The sequence below is a fragment of the Meleagris gallopavo genome, chromosome 16 (assembly GCF_000146605.3).
Source record: "Meleagris gallopavo isolate NT-WF06-2002-E0010 breed Aviagen turkey brand Nicholas breeding stock chromosome 16, Turkey_5.1, whole genome shotgun sequence".
Classification (NCBI taxonomy): domain Eukaryota; kingdom Metazoa; phylum Chordata; class Aves; order Galliformes; family Phasianidae; genus Meleagris; species Meleagris gallopavo.
This window is the reverse complement of record NC_015026.2, coordinates 4,126,864-4,150,532: the sequence shown is the minus strand read 5'-3', so window position 1 is coordinate 4,150,532 and position 23,669 is coordinate 4,126,864. Positions and strand designations below refer to the sequence as shown.

The 23,669-nt window shown below is 39.0% G+C and overlaps 1 protein-coding gene across 1 annotated transcript in view; it reads right to left on the bottom strand.

The window, feature by feature from the left end:
• LOC104913480 (glutamate receptor ionotropic, NMDA 2A) overlaps positions 1–23,401 on the bottom strand; it is a 55,911-nt gene extending 32,510 nt beyond the window's left edge. Inside the window, exon 1 of the mRNA XM_019620711.2 lies at positions 23,308–23,401. Coding sequence (XP_019476256.2) covers positions 23,308–23,401 — 94 coding nt within the window. The remainder of the gene's footprint in view (positions 1–23,307) is intronic.
• Between the last annotated feature and the right edge of the window lie 268 nt (positions 23,402–23,669).

Sequence of the window (23,669 nt, the reverse complement as noted above, 5' to 3'; positions counted from 1 at the left end):
GCTCTCTTCTCTGCCTGCGCTGCTTCGCTTGCGCTTCTCTGCCTGCGCTGCTTCGCTTGCGCTTCTCTGCCTGCGCTTCTCGCCTGCGCTTCTCTGCCTGCGCTTCTCATCTCAGCGTTGTGGTAAGGCCGATCCACCATCAATTTCACATTCTCTCTCCTTATAAAATTCTGTTGATACCATATTTAGTAAATTACTTTGTTTTACCTCAGATTGTTGCCACTGTTTTCAATTATTTCGGGGTCCCTTATTTCTTTTTTTTCCGGGGGCGCGGATCCGCGGATCCCTCCGCCCCTCTAGTCACGGAACCGGGCCGAACCAGCCCGTAAACCGTTGACAACTGCAAAGTACAGTATACTGCTCATCCAACTCATATATTATTGATTGTTGAGTGTTACAGTTCTAACCTTTTGCACAGCCTCTCCAAGGTAACTTTTGCATGTGGATGCCAAGGTACTATACTTAGAGACTGCACTTTCCATGCAGTTTCAAAAATTCATGGAACAGCTATCGGAGTTGTTTAAAATGCTTTGTTGGTAATCAAATCAGGGAATAGCTAGAGAGCTCATGCAAATGTTATGTGGAAGATGCATCTGGGGGAGCACCCAACCCACATCAGCCAACTTCATAACTGGTTGGGCAAACAGGTGTCAAACATGGATCTGCAATTACCAGTCTGAGACCTAAGAACAAAAGCAAAATTTGCCTGAGATTTTGATTTTGCCTCTGTTATGCCTGCCACAAGACTGAAATGATAAGTGGATTTATTGCTCAGGAAGTATTACTAACAGTCAGCACTCTGATGGCCTGAGCATGTTGTTCACCAGCATTTTGTTAGAGCTGAAATTAGAAGTGCAACTCTCACAAATGAGGCCAAATCCTGTGATTTTCCCCAACAGCTGGGCTCTTACACCTTGGATGTTTTTGGAGTGAACCTTCTTGGAGGCTCACTCAAAAGTACGAGGAAAACAATACTCTGAGAAACAGCGAGCATTAAATATGATCTACTCTTGCACTTAATGGCAAATTCATTATTTGACTCCTCCAGCCTAATTAAACAGCAGCTGCTGACTGATTAGCATGCACCATCACTTAGTCCATGATTACTGCTGACATGGGCTGTATAAAGGGCTTTTTCAGGAAAGGATTGTGCAAGCTGAATAAAGTCAGTTGGTCTTTATTGTAAAAAAAAAAATAAAAATGCTGAGCATCTAGTCTATTAGATTTGCAGTGCACAAGAATTACTCCAGATAAGAGCTGAAGCTTTATTGCTGCTACTGAAAATAATCACTGTTCTATCAAGAAAGGAAGGTAAGGCCAAGCAAGAGGGTAATTAAGATTTATTTATATTAATCAGGATTCAGAGGGCAAACTACAGGTTTCACTAAAGTGCCGCTTATTAAAAAAATTTTCCAATCAAATAGTTCATTGTATTTACCCAGCATTGCTAAGGTGGCTGCTAGGTCATTCCAGCCTGGAAAAGAGGCGTTTTAAAATCTGCTAACTAGTCCAGGCTGCCAAAAAAGCTTGGTGCTTAATCTAACATACTTGAAAATTAAAAAAAAAACTACAATCCTGAACCCATCAAGGGGGACAGCAAAGCCATCAGTTTCACTGGGCCGAGATTTTCATCTGGTTTTAAATTCTAGGGTAAGCAATATTTTAGTTGGATGCAGAGTACTCAAAGAAGCATCAAGAAAGAGCAAAGCTGCAGTGTGGAGGCAGCCCCAGCCTCCAATCAAGGAAAAAATGAACCATGTTATAGTCTTTTAAGCAGACAAATTAAAGGATGCAAACATGGGGCTAATTTGTCAACATCTTTAGTGTGTAAGAACCCCAATGGGAGCTTTGAATTTGAAAGAGGTCTTGATTTAGGCTATAGGTGAAAGGGACATAGTCTTAACTTTAAATGACCTTTTTGATGGCCAACACCACAACAACCAACCAAAAGAAAATTGTCATGGTTATATTAAGTGCTATAGTGAAACTGATAATTTTTTTTTCCCCACATATGCCTAAATTAAACTTCACCCCAGAAGGGCAGACATGTCCACTTGCCATTTGCTAGGCAAGATGTCTGCTTAAACGTGAGGTGATTCTGTGGGCGAGGGAATAGGAAAGAAGCCATTGCTGTCAATTCACTTCTGACAAAAGTGATGTGAAAAACAAACAAAGAGACACCTGTTCAGAAGTGGCCTAGTAAGTCTCCTTTTGCACAGACAACTTGCAAAATATTGGAGTCTGACTTTTGATGGCATATTTTGCTCAGAAACCCATGAGAGCATGGACATTCAGAGCAATAGAGAGGAAAGAAGGAAACAGTCAATATTTTAACATGGCAAATTAACTGGCTTAAAACAGACACAAATCTCAACCAATTCTAACTGCTTAAAAATTAGCATGTATATAGCCAAAACAAACTAATCACTGACGGATTAATTGGGATGGATTGCCCTCAGCAAATACTTGTCTGACTCCTCTGACTAGAGAAACAGCCCTATAATAAATCCCTGTATTTTAAACCAATTATCTTCAGAGTTATACTGACAACAACCTGTTGGGGAAAGAAACCATCAGCCACTGCCAGCACTGCCATCAGGACAAACATGAGCAGAACTGTGGGCTGTTGAAAGCATTCTCAATAGGAAACAGCTTCTGATATTGTAGCAGCACAAGGCCATTTGTGGCAAGATTTCCTCAGAGGTATTAACCAGTTTTATCAAGAGTGCAAATGAGTTATTGACTGACTGGTCAAGGTCATGCAGGATGGCTGTATGCTGCTGGAAGAGCTTCCTGACCACCACTTCCCTAGTCCCTGTTCTTTTTAAACAGCAGCTTAAGAAACAAAAACCACAAGATATGCAAATCTTAGTACTATAATTAAGTTGGCAGTGCCATTTAAAATAAAAAAATATCAGAATTTCTTGTCTTCCTTTGTGCATGGTCTTTTAATTATTCATTGCCAACATCAGAGAATACAGAGAGCTAAACATTCAAAACCTGAAAAGGTTGACAGGGAAAGTAGCCTGCCTGCAAATTAAAGATGTTTCTTGCACTCTTTCAGACGTAGGGACCCCACCTACCAGGATGGACATCTGGACTGAAGAGAACAGGAGTACAGATTGATCTCTGCCAGAACAGGCACTGACAGCAGTGAAAAACCAGCTAAAAAGAAGGCAGAAGAGAATGAGTTGGTGTATGCCTTGAAGATGCATCCCAGGAATGGGATACCTTTGGCACCAGTGACCTCAGAAAACATTAGGGAAGTAAAGATAGGCATCAAGTATAGCAGGCATTAACTTTACTTTCCTTCCAAAAGTCAACAAAATTAAGCAGAAGAAAAATTAAGGCAGTATTCCTAACAGCTCAATTGATAATGCTTTTCTTATTGCCTTTTTTCTTCTCCTTTTCTAAAAGGAATATTTCTTAACTTAGAAAAAAGTAGGAGCCCTTTGTTCAGTGCTTAACACACTGCTACCCACTTTGCTGATGCATACCACCTCCTGCACACTCTTGAGAGGCTGTTTCACAATGCAAACAAGTATTGCCTGTACTGACAATCCCAGCGCTCACACAAAAGCACAAGTGATGCATTAAAAATGGTCAGATTTTTAATACCACATATTAATGAATTTCAATTTGCCGTTTGGATATGGATTCAATTCAGCTGTTAAGCTGCTGAGAAGGCATGCCTTCATCTTAATTGCCTTAAATAGGAGATGAAGGACTGGCCTGCCTTTTGATATCAAGTCTGCCCAGACTGGGAAAGGAACCACGACACTCAGTAAAAGTCACACCAGAAGGCTGTGGCAATTGCTCACTGCAAAGGGTGGGTGCTCACTCCTAGCAGCTCGGCAGCTCAGCTAGTTCTAACATGCAACCTTTATGAGGCTGCAATGCCCCTTTTACCAGAGGATTTTCCCATCTGCCCTGACATTAAGTTCATGAAAAATTACATGTAGTGTATCAATTACTTATAATGCATTCCCTATTAATATTTGTGTGCATAAATAAACCATATTAATATGAAATTTACAGCTATCCCCCCCACTTTGCTGTAACTTTTTCCTTTGACAGCAGTACTTAGAGGCCCTCATGTACAGATCTTTGCCATAAAACATTTCATGCAGTGTTTCAACAAACAGAAGAGCCTTCTCTTTACACCTGTTTTTATCAAATACACACACTGAGAAATCAGTCATAGAAATTTCGCTTGGTAAATTTGCCTGTGTAGAGCCTGAGATTTGGCAGCGAAAAATCATTCCCCCCCCCAAATTAAATGATGTCAAGGTTGAAAGTGAAGATGCATGAAATTTGAATATGCAGTTAGTGGTATCAAGACTACTAAATCCAAGCTTGAAGTGCAGGACAAATTTTAATCAGTGATTTTTCCCACCCCCTATAGGACAATGGAATACAAAAAGGGTTTTCTATAAATCTTACCACTGTGTCAGCACATCACCATTTCTTAGTCGCCAGAAGCCAAAACAAAGCCCAGTAGGCAATCTAATAATACTAGACATCACGATGGGAAGGAGACAAACCAGGGGACACTGGCACTTCTGTGGTAATTCTACTTTTTTAATCACATACCCAGCATCTTTCATATATACACAGCTCACCCCTATTTGATTCACAAAGACATAAAGCGTACTATCCATGCTATCAGCAAAGAAAAGAGCTAAGTGAGCCATACAAGTGAAGGCATATTTATGTTACCACTTTCACTACTTTCTCTCCGCACTACCTTTTTTTTTTTTTTTAAATTCTTCAAGCCTTTTTCTTCTCCCCCATTTTCATTTTCTCCTTCTAAACCACTTTTATTTTTATTTTTTTTATTTTTATATTTTGTACCTGCAGTCAGTGCCTTCACACAGATCAGTATCTAGTGTTCTCACTGAACTCTCACACAAGCTGGCAGGATTTGTTTGGGCTTAGTGTCTACTTCATAATTCTCACAAACATCACCTTTCACTCTAAGCCTTGTACTTTGCTCCCCATAAACCAACTAGGAATTACTTTTACATCTCTTCTCTAGACATGCTGCTCTATTCCCACATGGTCCTTTGAAGTGCAGCAACAGTTACCATTGGCTCATAATGAGCTTTCAGACCTCTTTTTACCTCCTAACCACCCTTATGTAGCCCTTAGAAAGATCTTCCCTTGGATTATAGTTGCTGGGAAGAAGAAAACAGGAAGAAACAGCAACTTAATACCTACAGCTCTTTCTGCTTCCCTTTAGCTTCTTTGTTTGTCTTACCTACGAAGTTAGAAGTGAACTTTCCCTTCTCATTTCCATCTGTTTACATCCTTAACATATCTGAGAAGACCCCTCTTCCAGCAGATCACTGCTATCAGAGACCATCAGGAGTGGGGCTGCTCCCAAAAGTAACCTCGTACTGCCAGACCCAACCCAACAGTACCTGAGCAGAGGTAACACAGCAGGACCACCAGCAGCCCGGTGCTCAACAGATGCAGCAAAGGAATGACCCAGACCTCTGACTGACCCAGGAATTGCAAATCCATTTAATCAATCAACTGGGGAGACAGATGGAGAAAGGTACAGAATAGCAGAACTCTGGCAAAGACCTGAGCTTAATGCACCTGTGCCATGGGCAGGGCTACTCAGGTGAGGCTGCTCACAGCAGATGAAGCCCATTAGTGCCCTCAGGGCCCTGATAGCCTCCTCCCATTTACCAAACCACCAAAGTTTCCTTGAAGTTTCTCTTGACAATATTATATGCAGTAAAGTACCACACCATGGTCCAGTATAGATGGCAACAATGCTTCAAGGTACACACCTGAGGTATAAATTTCTAAATTACAACCATTGATTACCAGCTGTAACATTCTCTATTGAAAACTTAATCAATAAAAGAGGGATGTACAAAGTTTAACTAAATTGAATCAATAGAGGCAAACATCAAGGGTTTTATTAAACACTGTGGAAAAAAAAAGTGACATTTTTGAGCATATTATCTTTTCAAGAGGCTTGCCAAACAATTATTCATTTGACAACACATTTCAAAAGATGCATTACAGAAACGACAGTACTTTATTATACCACTCTTTGAATAGAAGAAGTCTCCAAAGGTGAACTATCTTACTAAGATTATATAAATTGCAAAGTATGTGGACTAACTTTGTGAATATTTGGTCTACAGAAGGACCCGTCCACACGTTTTTTTTCTGTTTTTATTTTTTCTTGCATATGCTTTCATTTAAACATCTGATTAAGGAAAGACAGAGAAGCCATTCTCTAGCTAGCTAGAACACGATAGGTAAACTGTTTTTTACACCTCAAAGGGTTTGTTGCCACCATATGTAGTCTCTAGCTCTGGACAATTAGTATTAGATTAAAATTACCTAGTTTGTCATCTTTACTGAAAAAAAGATGTTAAACAACATCTAGTTTTTGAACATAAAATTTAATACTAAAACTAACTTTTCAGAAAATAATAATGAGTCTGGTTCAAGAAGAAAACCACGTTTTACATGCCAAACCTTGCTACTATTTATTTTCTCTGCTGCCCCTAGAACAGAGCTGTCCCCCTTTCTTTCCACTCATTCCCTAATGCAACAATCAGAAAGATCAATACAGGGGAATGGTGATAAAGGAGGTTTAATGACAAAGGGTCTAGCTCAATAGAAAGGTGCTACAACAGAAACGTGCTCACCCATCTCTGAAGACACTGGCTCACAAGGGAAACGCCACATGAATAAAGCAACCGTACCTATTAACCTTCTCTCTCTTAAGAGATAAAAACCTTCCCCAGGTGGCAATCAGCCCTTAAATGAGGTCTAAGAGAGGTGCAGCCAGACTCCACCCTTCTGGTCACACAGCTGAATTGCCTTCACCTGTGCTCCCAGGGCTGCCTGGGTCCTTTCCCCAGGTGCTCAATCAGTGGTTTGGGCTGTGACTCAACAGTTACCATATGCCTGGACATACCATTAATTCCCTTTTTCATGAAAAATTTTCTTCTCTGTGAATGAATTCAGTCCAGTCCTGCTCAATAGCTCCATGTTCCTTGTGTGTTAGTTTGTCCCCAATAACTGCAAGCTTCTCTCCCATGATATTCTCCTTCTTTCCCTAAAATGAAGCTTCCACAAAGCTCCCCTTCCTCCCACTCACATCACTGTGTTCCCTCTCATTTTGCTTTTTCTCACTTTGTACTCTTCTCTACTACACTCCTGGAGAACGGAGGGGAAATCTATTGCAGTATGTACATAGAAAAATTGTTACTCATATTTTTCCCCATTAAACAGACTAAAAATTAAGACTAAAATCTTGTGCAGAAGAAGCATACAGCTTTATCAGTAGAAATTATTTTTCTCCCAAGAGGTTTGGTCCATCTCTGCAGAAAAATGCTATGTTTTCCATATTCAAGCTCAGTCAGTGTTTAATAACACAACACGGGAATGAATCTGAGATGAAGTTTTAATGGTTCTCTGCAGATTTTAGCAGTTCCCAGCCAGAATAATTGCATAAATGGAGTTATGAAAGGGAAATGTAGAGTTTACAACTTAGAAGGAGAAAGATATTTTTTAAACTTGTAAACAGTCATCCTAAACCCCTCAGCTTTCATTTTCTCCATTTTCCTTCCAGGTAATTTATATCCAGGTAGATTTGTATTTAGCCTCCAAAATGTTTTGTTGATTTTGCTGAGGTCAGTATGATGCAAAAGTATAGCTCTTAAATATAAGCATTAAAAAATCAGCGTAGAAATGTGATGGATGTAACTACACCAAGACAATTATTGTCAAATTATCGTTCCTTTCTTCAAGTACCTCAAGGACAAATCTACAAGAGACATAGGATTTAAGTAGGATGCTTGTCTCATGGTGCTGTGTGCTCCCATTTGCATGATTGACAATTGGTTGCATAACTTTGAATTCTTTCTTTTCCCCTCACTATCACAGCTGCTTCCAGCCTGAGACTGCAGCTTCTCCAAGGCATTGCATTAAGCAAGAAGGCATAAACAAAACTCAGCAGAAAAGTTCCTGCTAACCTATATTTCTGCTAAATTCCTATTTTGCTAAACCAAAAGGAAAAAGAGTGCCATCAAAATGTTTCTTAAGATGTTGGCCCACTCAAGACTTAGATTATTTGGCCATGAACATCAGCCTCAAGTCAGACAGTAGAAGTTTTAAAAACAGAAATGAGGACATCCATCCAAAACTGGTCTGTCAGTTAAATACAGAATAGAGTTGACTAAGTGTCATTAATGTCTTTTTGGCCTTCTGCCTAAACATCAATAGTTCAATAGTCTGCTTAAACAATAGGTAAAAAACTGTAAAAGATACACAGACATCCAAATGTATATTTACAGATTTCATTAAATATGAATGAGAAAGGAAGCATCTGGAAAAAAATCTCAAGCATTATCAGAATTAATTTACTGGGATTTTTCACAGCCAGAGCAGTAAAAAATTGGAATCAACTACCATATTATCCTGGATCTGCTCTCCAGCTCTATTCACCATGTGGCCATCAAATGGCTGTCCTGGCAGAATGCAGCAGTCAGTGTGAGGGACGGGGACAGGGCCGTGCTGGTGCCAGCACCACCAGGGCATGGAACAAGGCTGATCTCCTCTCACAGATCCATGAAAGACCCTGAATTGGAAGGGGCCGTGAGGCTCATTGAGTCCAACTCCTGGCTCCGGGAGGGCAAGCTAGGAGTTAAATTATACATTTAAGGGCATTGTCCAAATGCTCTGTGAGCTCTGGCAGCTTGGGGCCATGACCACCACTCCCTAGCAAAGAATCTTTCCCTAATAGCTAGCCTGACCCAGCTTTAAGCCATTTCCTCATATCCTATCAGTTCCCAGAGAGAAGATGAACACCTCCCTCTCCTCACATTCTCATGAGGAAGCTGCAGACCCTTGCTGCACACTCAGAAGCTGCTGCCCACCACCTGCACCAAGGCTATGCCCACCTGCCTGGAGAGATGCTGCTCTGTTTGTACCTCATCCCATGGGGAGGAGATGGACAGGCAGGGGGCAGTGGGCTGGTGCTCACCACTCATCTAGAGAGAACCAGCAGGAATTTTAGACTTCAGTTACGCATTCATCACTGTACTGAAATAAAGAAAAATGGCTTTTACAGCACTGTTAATTGTACTGTGTAATTAAGTAGCATGAAGTGAATCAGTAATAACATGGATGGCTTATTCCATTTCTTTTTTTTTTTTTGCTCAATCTTTTCAATTTTGAAAGTGGTGTCACTGCATACGATTATTTTTAATAGTTTTTTGAGGGGTTTTTTTTTGGTCTATTTGCTTGTTTGTTTTTACAAATTACTAAATGTGTCAGGACTACCAAAACCTAAACCAAAAAATCCCCACAAGTTGAGGCAATGCAGTATTTCAAACATTGCCATTTTACAATTACGTGAACTAATAACAAGAGAGGCAAGCACAGCAAAGTCCATCAGCCCTCTGAGCATATGGTACTTGTTTATAGCCAAAAATGAGGAGATGGCAGTTGAATAGAGGAAACGAACATAACAAGCAATAACCCTCAGGAGATTTAAAAAGAGAGCTTGTTGAGCAGTCTGCAAATAGCTGCTATGTAAAACCCATACTCTCCTTACTATCACAATATATTTAAAATAGATACTTTGAATTCTTAGTTGCTTTTATTCTGCCATTAATTAAATGCATGTGTTGAATATAAATGCTTGCAAGCATTTGATCACAGTGCTCTGCATTAAGTGGCCTCTATTTACAGTCACCAGCAGGCCAAGGGTTTTTCACTGGCTCAGCAAAATTTTATTTTTGTAGAGAAATGCCAGCACAAGCTGGAAAGATTACAAATAAGAACCAAACGGCCTGGTTCACCACTGTAGTATTTCCAAAATATACCAAGATAATCATGTGAGTTAGATCCCAGTCTTAGCTGCACATTTAGAATGTGTAAATTCCTGTATTCTGGCATTCCTACAGGGTAAAATGGTTCTTGATGAAATTCAAAACATACAGTTTTGTAGATGGAGGGATCCTGAGGCAACGGCTCCATAGCTAAATATCAGACATAATAATAAAACAGCCCAACCTTACTCCCACGTTACCTTTCCAGAGGCCCATCATGCATTATTAACATGGAGGTGGAAAGCAGCTGTTGGTGAAAAACAATTTTTATTTTCTGTTTCCCCGTGGGAGACCCCCAGTGTAGACAGCAACCCCAAGTACCCATGGCAGATGGCTTGAAGACATCTGAACAACTGATCCTGCAGTTCCCACGAGAGCTGAGCTAACGCATGATGCACCATGGTCTCTCCCCTGATGTTAGAAGAGGCATGGCAGTTTTAGCGTGCCTGTCTTCTGATGTGCAGGGAGCAGGGACATCTGACAAACACAGGTGATTAATAGGTCTCAGAAATATCTCTATCCCACCGGAGAAGACAGACTCAATGCAACTGAAGCACCACATGGTATCTAGCCTGACAAGACTGTTCCTAAGACTCTTTTAACAAAAAAAACCCCAGCATTTAACTTATAGAAAATATTGTGAATATTCCACTGCTGTTCTCTAGGACTGGAACAAATACTGAAAATAGATTTAAAAAACTACAAAAACTTTGTTGGAAAGACAGCAAGAACTGTATGAATATTTAGTTGCTATTTAAACTCCTCCGTAAGGAGGTAAAATCAGCCTCAGCTACTGACTTACATGAGTTTAACCTGTGTGCATTCTTCATTTGAATACTGAGATTTAACATTTCACTGACAGTAATTTTTATAGAAAGAAAATGCAGACTAGACTAGATTTCACATTTCCACATGCACCAGTTTTCTCTATAAGTGCTATTGCATCTAATAAAGGAATGAAAACAAATTGTCCTATTTTCAGACAATAATCACCACTGAGTTTCAAACTTGACCCTCAGATGAGACACTTCAGAATGACCCTTATCAAATCAGACAACAGAGTTTGAATTTTGACTATTTCTGCACAAACACAAGTAAATAAATTAAATAAAAAAGGAACAATATTTTTTGAATAAATTTACTTAAAAATTTAATTTTAAAATTAAAAGAAATCATTGAAAGAATGATGTGCTTGTGTCTGTTCAGCCTGCAGAAAGAAGCATCAAAATCCATCAGATAAAAAAATTAATGCATATCTCAAATCTAGAAGCTTTAGAGGGATTTTTCAGAATTCCCTTGAATAGAAGCTGTTAAATGCAAACAACTTCCCATGGAGTTCCCAGACAGATTAATCATTTAAACATACAGTTCCTTCACTAAATTTTCCTGTTGCTAGCAAAGTATGCACATCTTTCAAAATCCACATGGATAAATGATATACATTTGTATGTCTTTGAACCTTACACACTTTCCAAATGAGAAGATGAGTATTTAATTTATGTTCTTGCTTTTCAGTTAATTTCTGAAGGACCCAAAATAGCAATGGCTTTGATTGACTTCTGCCTGCCAAATCTGTGAATCACTCTCGTTCCCAGTGATAAAAATAGAAAAACAAGAGATCAAAAAATATCTCAGGAAATTCCACCTAGTCACCGACACGCTGCTACATACATGGGTGTAGGAAGAGTCCTTTTCAGAGGTGGCAGCTTAGCACTACAGTACATTCATTGCAATAATGAGATCCTCTGCTCTAATATCTGCTAAAAAAATAACGTAGTTCAAAAAATGAATTAAAAAAATTATAATGTGGACACTGCATCAGCAGCTCAGTGAGATGCTACCCATTCATTTTGATATCTCAGCTGTGTTATTGCCATGATCTGTCTCTTGCTTTTTTCTCTCTCCTTTAGAAATAGGAGATCTCTTTTATCTTTAGCCTACTTAAAGCAAATAACAGCGTGGAAATAAAATTTTTCTTTGGGGAACTTCTGAGTTTTTACCTTGGAGGCATCAAATAGTCCGTACAAAACCTTCTTAGATTCCTTCCCTCAGGCCCTTCAGATATACAAAATCAGGAGCCCAGAGCTTTGGTTGCAGGGGAGCACAACTAAGGGCAGAACTCATCTGGCAAATTTTAAATGCTTTTATAATATCTTCTTTGTACTTCTGCTCTGTTCCTCAGATATAAAGGCAGAATCAAAAGCATCCTTACTCTTTCTCAAAAGTTTATGCATGATCCAAGAAGGATCTGGCAGAAAAGCAAATATCTTCCTTCTGAACTGGTAGCTGCCATTTACCACTCATTTCCTAATGTTTTCAGAGATCAATCTGCAGTTTCTACTGGGCATAATACTGATCTCATCTGCTTGTCCACCTCAACATGTCCAGTCAGTTCCTGCCCTGCACATAGGATGGACCTGAATATAGCCTCAGCCTCAAATTTCCTCATCAGCTGAGCACAGAGCCCAGGGAGGCCCAGGGCTGTACTCCAAACTGAAGGCCTCAGGATGAACCATGGACATTGGGCAACCCCTGGGATTCCAGGCAGAGTTTATACTGCAGACTCAAAAATGCACAAGCCAAGGGAACATTGGCTGATCAAAGCCAGAATCATGATCATCTTCTGCTCTTAAGTCTTTTAAATAATAATATCCCTAAATCTGTCCTGGATCCAAATTCGATCAACAGTAGAGAGATTTTATATTTTCCAGTGGCTCTGGCAGATTGGCATTAGGCTAGATGTGTGCAAATTTGCTGTGGGTATATGGTATTTTGCAGACTATTTAAAAACAGAAACAGTTCCAAGCAGATAGGGCTTAGATCCGAACTATAAGGAGAAGAGGACAGCTGCTGCTACAGGAATATGGGTGAGCTGTTTCAATAATGCACCTCACTTGGTGGATTTGTAATGCCCATAAACCTTGCAGCAAAGCAGGCAATGATAAAATAATGAACCATTAAGCAGAGAATTCTTTCAATGGTGTTGAAGCTGGACTGTTTCTGCTACTTACAATGACTGAAATAATTTCTGGTAACAATCCCAGGTTCCCCATTTCTTCTTTTTTCACATCTGTAGTCATTTCCTCCCTCTGTCTTTAACTAAGCCTTATCTCTCAGAGCCTCCCAACAACCAAAACTCACTGGGGAGCAGTGGTAGTTTTTATTCACAGCAGTGCTGTGTTTTTGCCTGCCACAGCTCCACTATTTTGAAAGAAATGTCAGGCTGTGAAGTTACCAGACCATGAAAGAGAAGATAAGGAAGTTCCATTTAGCTCCATACATCCCTAATTTGAGTTTTATTGAAATATTTAACTATATTTAAAAATCTGCATTTTTGTCAGCCATAACTTCACTCTTATGTGGCTACATGCATTGTAAACTATAAACTCCAAATGGAACAATATATTTTTCCTGGTTAATTTCCCAAAAATGGTAATGTTTATTTCTATATTTATTTTCAAGTTAATGACTGCTGTAGCTTTACTAGCTAACAGTTCAGTTTGAAAACAAATAGAGGAGAAATGCATTATTCTCATGCGTGCTATTTCAGTGCAAAACTCAAATGCATGTTTCAAAGGGTCTGTGGTACAGAAGCACAGACAGCCCCTGCTCTCAGTATCCTGCCAGTTTAGAGAGCATGGGAACACACAAAGCACAGAAAATCCTGCTTGTCTGGGGCTGCACACCAAGCCAACAGTAGGCACAGAAGAAGGCCCTTTCTACTGCTTTATTCCTTACGCTAGATAGCATTCCTGTATTTTTTTCATTTTTCCTCTTGATTCTTTGAGGACTACGATGGTGCCCAGTCTTTGGTGGAACACATGAAGAGCTTTAGTACAAGTCTGAAAACAATCACGTGGCTTGAGCATACCTTTCATACCCTACCAATAGAGAGTCTAACTGAAGTCTGAAAAATGAGTTAGCTCTCTGCAAGAAAATCTGCTTAAATATTGACTTAAGTATCAAGAGGTAAAATCTCTTATAATTCTTACCACAAATAAAATTGAACAATAAAATCCACAATTCACACAGTAAATCAGTTATAAGAAGTAACAAAGTAAAAATAATCAACTCATTAACAGAAAACAGATAAGGTTTAGGGTGGAGAGGCCCTGGCACTGCTACCCAGATCTGTGGGTGCCCCATCCCTGCAGGTGCCCAAGGCCAGGCTGTGTGGGACCCTGGCAGCCTGAGCTGGTGGGGGGCAGCCAGCCCAGGGCAGGGGGTTGGAACTGCATGATCTTTAAGGTCCCTTCCAACCCAAAGGTACTCTATGATCCTACGACTCTATGATTCAGAAATGAAAATGGATACAAGGTAAAGAGCATGGATGATTTTCAGCTGTGTGAAGTTCTGCCAAGGCAGGAGCAATGTTTACCATTTAATATTTGTCTTACATTGGTGTCTTAGGTAGATTCACAGGAATCTTAAGTCTCTTTGATATAGAAAATTTAGTCATAGTGAGATGTGAGACTCATGTCATAATAAAACCTTCTCCCTGACCTTAATGTCACAAATAGATATTAAAACATGGGTTAAAACTCTCAGCTTCTCTTCAAATACAACTGTGCCTTAACTTATGTAGTACTGAATTTAATAAATTTGACAGTCATATAATTTTCTAATATTTTTACACTGCAGCTACCATTGTATTCTGCCTTTGCTCGTTACATTTAACATCTTTTATAAAACACTCACTACACACAAACAGCAATGTTACCCCATCATTTCTCAGCACACTTAGAATCTTACTTTACGGAGGGAGGCAAATACAAATGTCAAGAACAAACTCCTTCTTTGTATTAACCACTTCAGGGGCATTTGTGTTCTTATACACTTTTTTTAAAAGGCATTATATACATTCATTAAGGGCTGAGATGCAAAACTGCGTGAAGAGTTCTTGTCTCTAAATACACATGTGCACACATACACATGCATGACATATCACCATCTTTGCAATAACATCACAGGCATTTCCTGCTCATCCACTTGCTCATTACAACAAAGATGTTATGAACACTAATCCTATCATAATTCAAATAATATTACAGCAAAATGTACTTTATTGCTCTATGTAGAGGAGGCAGAATATGTAATGTTCTTGTATATGTTTTTTGCAGCACAGCATATCAGAATGGTATAAAATCCCATCTTCCAAACACCTCTCAGATGCTATAGAAACTAAGAAAGTGTATAACTTGAATTTCATCATGGAACCACTAAACAAATTCCATAAAATGTTTATCCTGGAAACATCCAGGCATCTGATAAAGAGATAAAGAGAAACCTGGTCAAATATAGCTCCCAGAGACATAAAATCAACCTCAGTGGTTGTATTTCAGTGAAATCAGAATTCTGCCTATTTTCCTGAGACATCAGAAAAAATATAAGAACATAACATTGGAAGAAATAAAATTTCTTTCATTAATGTTAACCAACGTAAGGGACATGCATAGGACTTACCAGAATGACGTTTAAAATTCATTGTAATTCAAACCTAAAACTTTAATTTTATCCACTTGAAATCATTCTTTCTCAGAGTAATCAGTGAAATACAATTAAAAACTACCGAATATTGCCAGAGAGTTGGATATGATTTAAATAAAATTAAGGTACTGAGCTGCTTCATTTTAGTGCATCTTGAAGAATTTGAATAAAGCTATATTGCCAATAAACATATAGAGCTGCACTTAGAAAGTCTCTCTGTTCATTTCTGAAATCCTCAGTTACTCAAGAGGTGGAGGAGAAATACCAGCATTTATTACTTGAATTAAAGCAATCACCCTATTCAAGCATGTCCCCATTCTCTCCCATGTCACGTACCAGTGAGTGCAATGAAATATAGGAGATGCAGCCAAAGGTGGGAGCCTGGTCTACAGAACTGAACACCAGAGAAACCCTGCGAGAAAACAGCCACATCATCTTACCAGTGATTTCAGGGAAAAGATATTGTGTATACATATGCTGTTACATACATTTTTATGTATATGTCATTTCTGAGAAAAAGAGAATCCTACCGTTTTGCTTGGATCACATTTTCAGTACTACAGAGGAAGGCAGCTGGTATTGCTGAGAAGATCCTGCCAAAGGAAATTCTGAAAGACAGACTGAGTGCAGGCATGTCCCCTTTCACTGAAGGAACGCTGGGGAGCGTCAGCTAAAGGATGAAAGCTGTTCTTTTTAGTGAAATGTTTTTGCATCCATCCTGCCTATTTGCCTAGGATGTTTCAAAGGGGTGAATTACATTTTTCTCACTACATGTGATTCCATCTGACTGCATGAAGAGTAGACTGCAACTACACCCAGGCTTTCAGGTAGTGGCAGTATCACTGCATACACACAGTTACATCCAGAGGGGCTTATAAAGAATCTCTGGTCACTCTGGTGAACTGTGAAGTTCTTCTTCTGCAACCCTGTACCAAAGCTGACCACAGTTCAAATGTTTGTCTCTAGCATTCCCCATTGCAGGTCACCATGTATGCAAAACTTGTTTCTATCATGTTTCCAATCAGAATATATAAAGTAGGTTTTCCATGGCATTTCAGCTGCCAATACTTTTAGAGTCCTTTGAAAATTCCAGTCCAATATCTAGACATTTACAAAATTGATTTCATGCCATGGCTGCTTTAAAGACCAGTCTTTTTTTGTTACTTTCAGGAAAAATACAATATAGGCTAGAGTAGGAGAATCATCTTTGTGCAACCTATATCCTTACAATTTGCAGAGCAGTTGAGGCAGACCTTGCACCCCATAATTCTATATCCAAGTTTAACAGTCAGGAGGCAAGTGGATCTGTATAGTCTACAATAAAACTTCCTAAATGCTTTCAATGCAGAAAACAAAATCAGTACCGCAAAACTCATCTCCATCTACACAAATGAAATCCATGCTAAGTGACTGTGGAGCTTTTGTTTTGAAAAACACATTCAGACTCCTCAGTGTTTGTTGAGGCTTGTGGGCCATAAAAATAGACAGTAATTTGAAGCATTTTATGGAAGTGGTGTTTTAGAATATTAAATACAAATGCACACAGCTGTATCCTTCTCAGGCTGCACACTGCAAATCATTAACCTTTATTTCCAGCAAATTTCCAGAACATGGAAACTACCCTTGTGCTTTTTACACCTTGTCCAGGGTGCTGCTGTGAAGTAAATTCAGTAAGTAAAAACTTACTAAATCTACCCAGGATCTGAGCAATCTGATTGAGCTGTAGGTGTCCCTGTTCATCACAGGGGAGTTAGACTGATGATCTTTATGAGTCTATTTCAACTCAAACAATTATATGATCCTATGATAAATAACATATTTTCTGTTATGTCCCTACCAGTATGTTTGCACTGCAAGCTTTAGCCAACTTTTATTAATTAAGGGACCACATTTTCTGCCTAGTAACATTGCTCTGAAGCTGATAAAAAAACAACTAACATAATGACTCAAAAGATCAGAAAAAAAGCTAATAGCAAACCTTGCTGCATACAAATACAAATAAAAAATTCCTTTGGAAGGACTACTGAATAAGCTCCTCATGGCAGGAACTGCAAGACTAGACTCACTTTGCTGTTGCTCGGTTTTATTATTTGTTTTATTTTTGTCCGGGATTAATTTTCCAATCTTAGCACGTCTGGTCATCAGGGACATACCTTAGTGAAGACAAAGTAGAATGGTTTTGGAATTGAGTGCCACATATTGGAGGCATGCTGAGAATGGTAACCAACACCCAGATAAATTTCAGTAAACCTTCTTATGAGATGAGCTTTTTGCAATACTGGCAGCACTCACAGCTGGGATTTCTTCCTTATGGATACTTAATCGACCAGTCTGGCATAGGATGGTACTCTTGATATTCATTCGAGAACGTACTATTTTGAGCAGGTTTACAAGCAAGCTGCATTAAATGTCAGATTTAAGTAAATCCAAATAATTTTTAAATAATTGACTTCTTATTTCATGTGTCGTAAATCGATGTCATATTCACCAAGATGCCTGATCAGGGAATTTGCAAGGAATTTTTTGTACATGAACAAATCTAACCAAATGAAACATTTCCAGAGCTCCGAGTTTGCATGTTTTGATCGCTGCTTGCTACCTGAAGTGCCATATTGAATGATGTAAAATTGTTTGCTTACAGAGTAGATCCTTCATACCAAAGATTACTGCCATGTATGTACAGCAAAAAATCTCAACCCACAGCTAGCTTTGTTATGACAATTAATAAACAAATTGGTTGTGTCAGTGTTTTCATTATTTCTTACTCATTTTATGCTAGCTCTTAATGTCTGTCCACCATTTTGCCAAAATGCGTCATTTCTGCCAGCCAGAATGGTTGTGTTGCTTTGTACCCTTTCTTTAAATTCACTCTCCTTGACATTTTAGTGCCCTTCACTGTAGCTGTCTCAGGAATATATCCTCCCTGGAACATGGCCTGAAATTTCTATTATTTTCAGCTTTTCATTAAAAAATGATGGCAGATGTAATGCAACATGGTATCCAACCATGACACATGCACCACAGCAGGAATTTGCATTCCAAAATGTCCAGTAATATACTTTTCAGTAGAAAAATCCCAAGGCTAGAATGCATATTCTATTAAGCTACCTGATCAGCTCCTTTTCTTCCTGGGTAAAAAGCCATGTTTCCTTAGTCTGCAGAATCTCCTTGTGAATTTGAAATTCAAAGCTAACTGACCTTCTTTGATTTGGGCACAGAAGGAAAAAGGAAATGTTTATAGCTCTCCTCCTTCCTAAGCTCCAGTCCTACAGACACACATCAGTGGCAAGGTGATAAATCCCGATCCACTGACACTAATATTGAAATTCCTTTTTCTCAAGATCGCAGACTGTAATGTGGAGGTTTTGCAGGATATAAAGTAATTTTGCAGGGATGTTGTTCTTTTAAAGCACTTGTGCATCTTCCTTGCAATCTCACTCTCAGGAGACTGTCCACCACCCTGAAATGACTTCGTGTCTCTTCTACCTTAAGCTCCTCTTCTTCACACTACTCTGCATCTCATTATTTTATCTTCTTCTGCAAAGCAATTTTTATGAGGAAGGGCTTGCAAGACAAAAAGCTCCATACTTCCCAAAGCTATCTGATCCTAATTCTCACACAGTGTGACTACAACTTTGCTATCAGTAGTCAGTCCTTTCAGCAGTCCTGTATCTCACCTTCATTTGCTTTATGGCTTACTCTGAATTTAAGAGTTTGACCTTTTGGTGAACGAAAATAATTAGGGCATTTAAAATATCACTAATGAAATCACAGAGACATTGTACAAAACGAAAAATAATACCACTTGATTAGATATTAGATTAACAACTCTTAATAAAATTACATAAAGTTAGTAAACGAATGCTTTTCTCAGTATCCCCAGAGCAATTAAAATTCAGTGCTCTGCAAGTTCCTTCTAATGAACTGCCAAGTTCTCTTTTGGAAGTATGTGCATGGTATTAATACCTGAACATTATACAAGAGCCTACAGACATTTTACAAAATTTCTTCTGCAGCAGGTTTGTGGGTCATTGGAACAAATGAGACACAAAGTGACCCACCCATCAGGTGTCAAATGGAAATAAATGAGATACATCTAGTAGCTTTGAAGTAACTCCAATATAATGTGAACAAGAGTATCCATGATACAAATGATCAGTCTAGGGATATGGATGGAAGAGTTGCTAGAAGTGTCATTTTGACAACTAAAATAGGCATATTTTTTCTGTGCATGCACTTTCTCAGAAGTCACAGGACTGCAACACATCATTTTTCAGTTCGTTATTGAAGGGAGACATAATAATTCATAAACACGTTCATTTTATCTGTCCCTTCAGCAGCAGCTCTGTATGTACAGCAATTACTTATCACTACTAAAGTTCTTACAGCAGAATTCATCAGTATGCATCGGTCCTTTTTTAAGCATGTCTGGAGTTAAAAAAAAGTACTTGAAATAACTAAAACATCATTTTAAAAAAATATTGAAGATTTAATTAGTTCCAGAAAAGTAATTTGTAAGAACCTTATTCTTGCCAGGACATGTTGTTCGAGCGTAAACATTTGTTGTGACTGGATGTTGTTGATTATATCCTATAATATCATTTGCATTCGTTTGTTGTCTATTACAGGAAGTACTTGGAAATTACTTTTAAAAAATGAAGAATGTCTAATCTGTCCATTCAGCTTACAGGAAGCTGCAAAGTTCTGAGGTGGTCTGTAACAAAGGAACACTTTTCAAATAGTCCAAAAACTACAGATCTTATGGCAGAGTATGCCTAACTTATACTCTAAAATCTGATCCTTACTCTGGTGGCCAGAACATCCAGGAAATTTGTTTCCTAAAAGATGAATTTGAAAAACAGTGAAGGGCTTGAAAACCAAAGCCACACCTTATTCTGTCAGTAGGATAGGAAAGCATCACAACATCTGAACCTCTGACAGATGTTGAATATGTAAATAGCACTGTCCTTTTCCCAGTGCCACTGCAACCTCTTAGTTTCTGAATGTAAAGGTTATGAAAAAAAAAATATATATATATATATAATTAATAACGATGACTGAATTGAAAATCAAGTTTGCATTTTCAAGATAGTTCATCTTTCTCCACAGTAACATTCAGGGTTGTTTGGAGTTTGATTTGCTGCTAGGTTTTGGTTTTAATTTGAACAGCATAGTTACTGCTGTTTGGCTTGCTATAGGTCTGAGTGTCTGCCTTATTCAAGACTGATGTTTTGAAGACCACTTAAAAATTGTGTCCCAATACCTAATATGGCTTCTAGGAAGGAAGGAGTCATTGGCTACTTCCTAGCAATAGATCATATTTCAGTGATTAGTCTAACAAGAGAGAAACACAAACGGTAATTTGTTGATGCCTGACCCCAGACAGCAAGCCACAGAAAATATTTAAGAACTTCCAGTTCTGCAAAGTAAGCTGCTAAAATAATCTGGAGATCACACATAATCATTTTGTGCTTTGTCAGGCTCATTTGAGTAATATTTTGGTAAAGACAGCATTTTCCAAAGGGACTGTTGTCCTAGTTTTAGAATTCACTGAAAAAAAATTATGTCTTTTTTGTCTAATGCCTACAGCCTAATTTAAATAGGGAGATACTGCAGCTCTCTCAGTTGAGAACAGAAAAAGCAGATAGGAAGGTATTAGTCTACAGCAAAACTAGAAACTGATTTATAGTTTTGAAACCACTAGAAAGCTGTCCATTGCATAAACAGATACGCCATCCCAACTGTCACTATATAAGAAATGATTTGCTGGCCCCTTGGAGCTTTGCCTCTAACAGCTCTGGGCTTGCAGAGCCATGACTGCATCTTCCCTTGTTCAGCTGTGCCATCCCCACCAAATCCCTTGAACGCTCAGCCCACACTCTCTGTGTGATCCAGCAAGAGCACTATGATTTTGTAAGCTTTAAAGTAACATGTTTTTCAGAACCATGTAGTCTCCCTCTGAAATCAGAGTACAGGCAGAATTTCCCTAGGATCCAACGCATCACACCAAAGAATGTGTTTTAAATAACAAAGATCTAAGATTGCTGTGTGCACAGCCAGAATCCCTTCACAAGAGCAGCAGTATAAAAAACAATATATTGTAGTTTGATAGGTCACAAATAATAAAACACAGCCTAGAGATTATTTGCCACTGCATTCAATTCAGTCTAGCACAGATAGAAATCAAAAATCATTTTGGAAGCTCCTTAAATGATAGCATATTTTCCTCCTCAGCTCAGGTGCAATCAATCTTTGCTATGAACTCCTACATTTTTCTAACAACTCCTGGTTTACACAACTTCAAAACACATTCATTAAAGTTCGGAAAAGATTCCACCATTTTTCATCTATACTTAAAACAAACCCTTTAGGACAAAGATGTGTTTTACCAGCCTCTGGTCAGCATCTTGCATAACAGACCCAAATCTCTACCAAGATCATAAAAGTATTAAGAACACTGACACCATGTGAGTGGGGTAGCATACAAGCCATGCAAGCAGCAATAATTTATATGACCTTCTCATCTGCTGATACTGTTAGCTCAGCTCTTGCTCTTCTTTCTCTCTTCTCTACAGGGAACTTCCAAAGTTATTCATCTCCTACAACAAAAAAAAAAATTGAGCTTCACTCAAGTGCACTAGGGGATTTGTGAAAGTTTGTCACAGATTATGTGTCGAAGTAGGCACTGTTATGTAGAGGGTACATTATTGATAAAAGTTAAATATTTTATCTTTCTTCACTGTCTCCAAACAAAACTGCCATTTACTTACTGGAAGGCTGAAAGTTCAGCCTTTTCAATATTCTAACAAGGAAACATGCTGCAAATTTCTCTCTGAAGACAACAAATACCACATCCTCTCTGCAGCTGTGGCAGAAGAAAGTCTCTGCGTTTACTCCCTTCCCAATTAGGGGCCTGCAAATGCAGAGGAGTCCTCAGCTGAGTAGGAGAGAGCAGCCCTGGGGCACATTGAGCACATGTCCACAGTGCACCCCCATGGGAGGAGGGACAGTTTCACATCTATGCTTCTGTCACCCTTATGGCCAAGCCCAACCCATCCTATTAGCAGCATGCAGGTGTTTCTGAGTGTGTTTGTGCTTTAATTATTCAACACATCAGCTTCATCTTTTATGGATTATTCTGCATCAGTGCTGGTACTTGCCTCATGCATTATGCATGCACCTGAATCTGTTCTGGTGGAAGGCATAAAAGACACAAAGCATGTCTCTCACCTGTATGCTTCTGATTAGAAAAGAGGGCTTCTAACCCCGAGCCTGAAATGAATGCACGAGTGTCCTCCTTTGTCCCATAATTGCACCTTAACATCTTCCAATAAATAAAAAGCTGATTTTTTTCCTCTTTTCTTTTACTCAGGCTCTCCTAATTTGATGTTTTTGTTATGGTCAGCTTATAACAAAAAAAATTTCCATTGTGAAATGAACTTTTTTCCAACTACCAGTGCAGATGCACTGTCTCTTAAAAATCATAAACATTTTATAATAAATATCTCAGAGTGAATCAAATGAACCAAGTCTGAATTCTCAAAATACAGCCACTGCATGATGCACTACTGTTTTATTGTGACAGGCATCAGAAAAGGCAGATGTGTAATCTGTTTTTATCATGCTAATGCAGCTCACTGTATGGAATATACGAGAAGTTATTGATAAGCATGAGTAGAAATCCAAGTGAACATTATTATTATTATTATTATTGCTAATTGGTACTTTTTTAGGAAAGCTGTGTTCCTTTATTCTCTTTTTCAGAGTAACTCAGTAGCATACCTTCTTTCCCAATAGGCCCCAACTTTTCAAACGTATTTAAAAGTTGTTCTGCTCAGGGAGAAAATGATGTTATGGCACAAGGAAAGCACAGGTTAGGTGGCAGAGAAACTGGCTCAGAGGGAGAGAGGCTGGCATGACTGCCAGGGACATTCCACCTGTAACCATTTACCTCCAAGGAAGGCGCCCAGCCCAACACATCCTGCAGCAAACTGCTTGGAGTTGATGGGTTGGGTGCTGTTTTCTATCATAAAACCTTCACCCATGTCTCACCTGGAGCAGGAAACTTGACAGATAAAAATTTCACGTGTCTTAATGATGTGGGATCCCTAAGAGCGTGCTGACACAGCACTGTCAGCAAAGGCTTTTTCTCTGCAGCAAAGCACTGCTCCACCACTGGTGCCTGTCCCCAGCACCAGTGTATGCTGCCATGGGCCACACATCTGCACATCAGTGACGGCGTGTTTTCCCCACTCTGCTCACAGAAGTGCTGGCTCAGGGATTTTAGCATCACGCTCCCCTGCGCAGAATCTG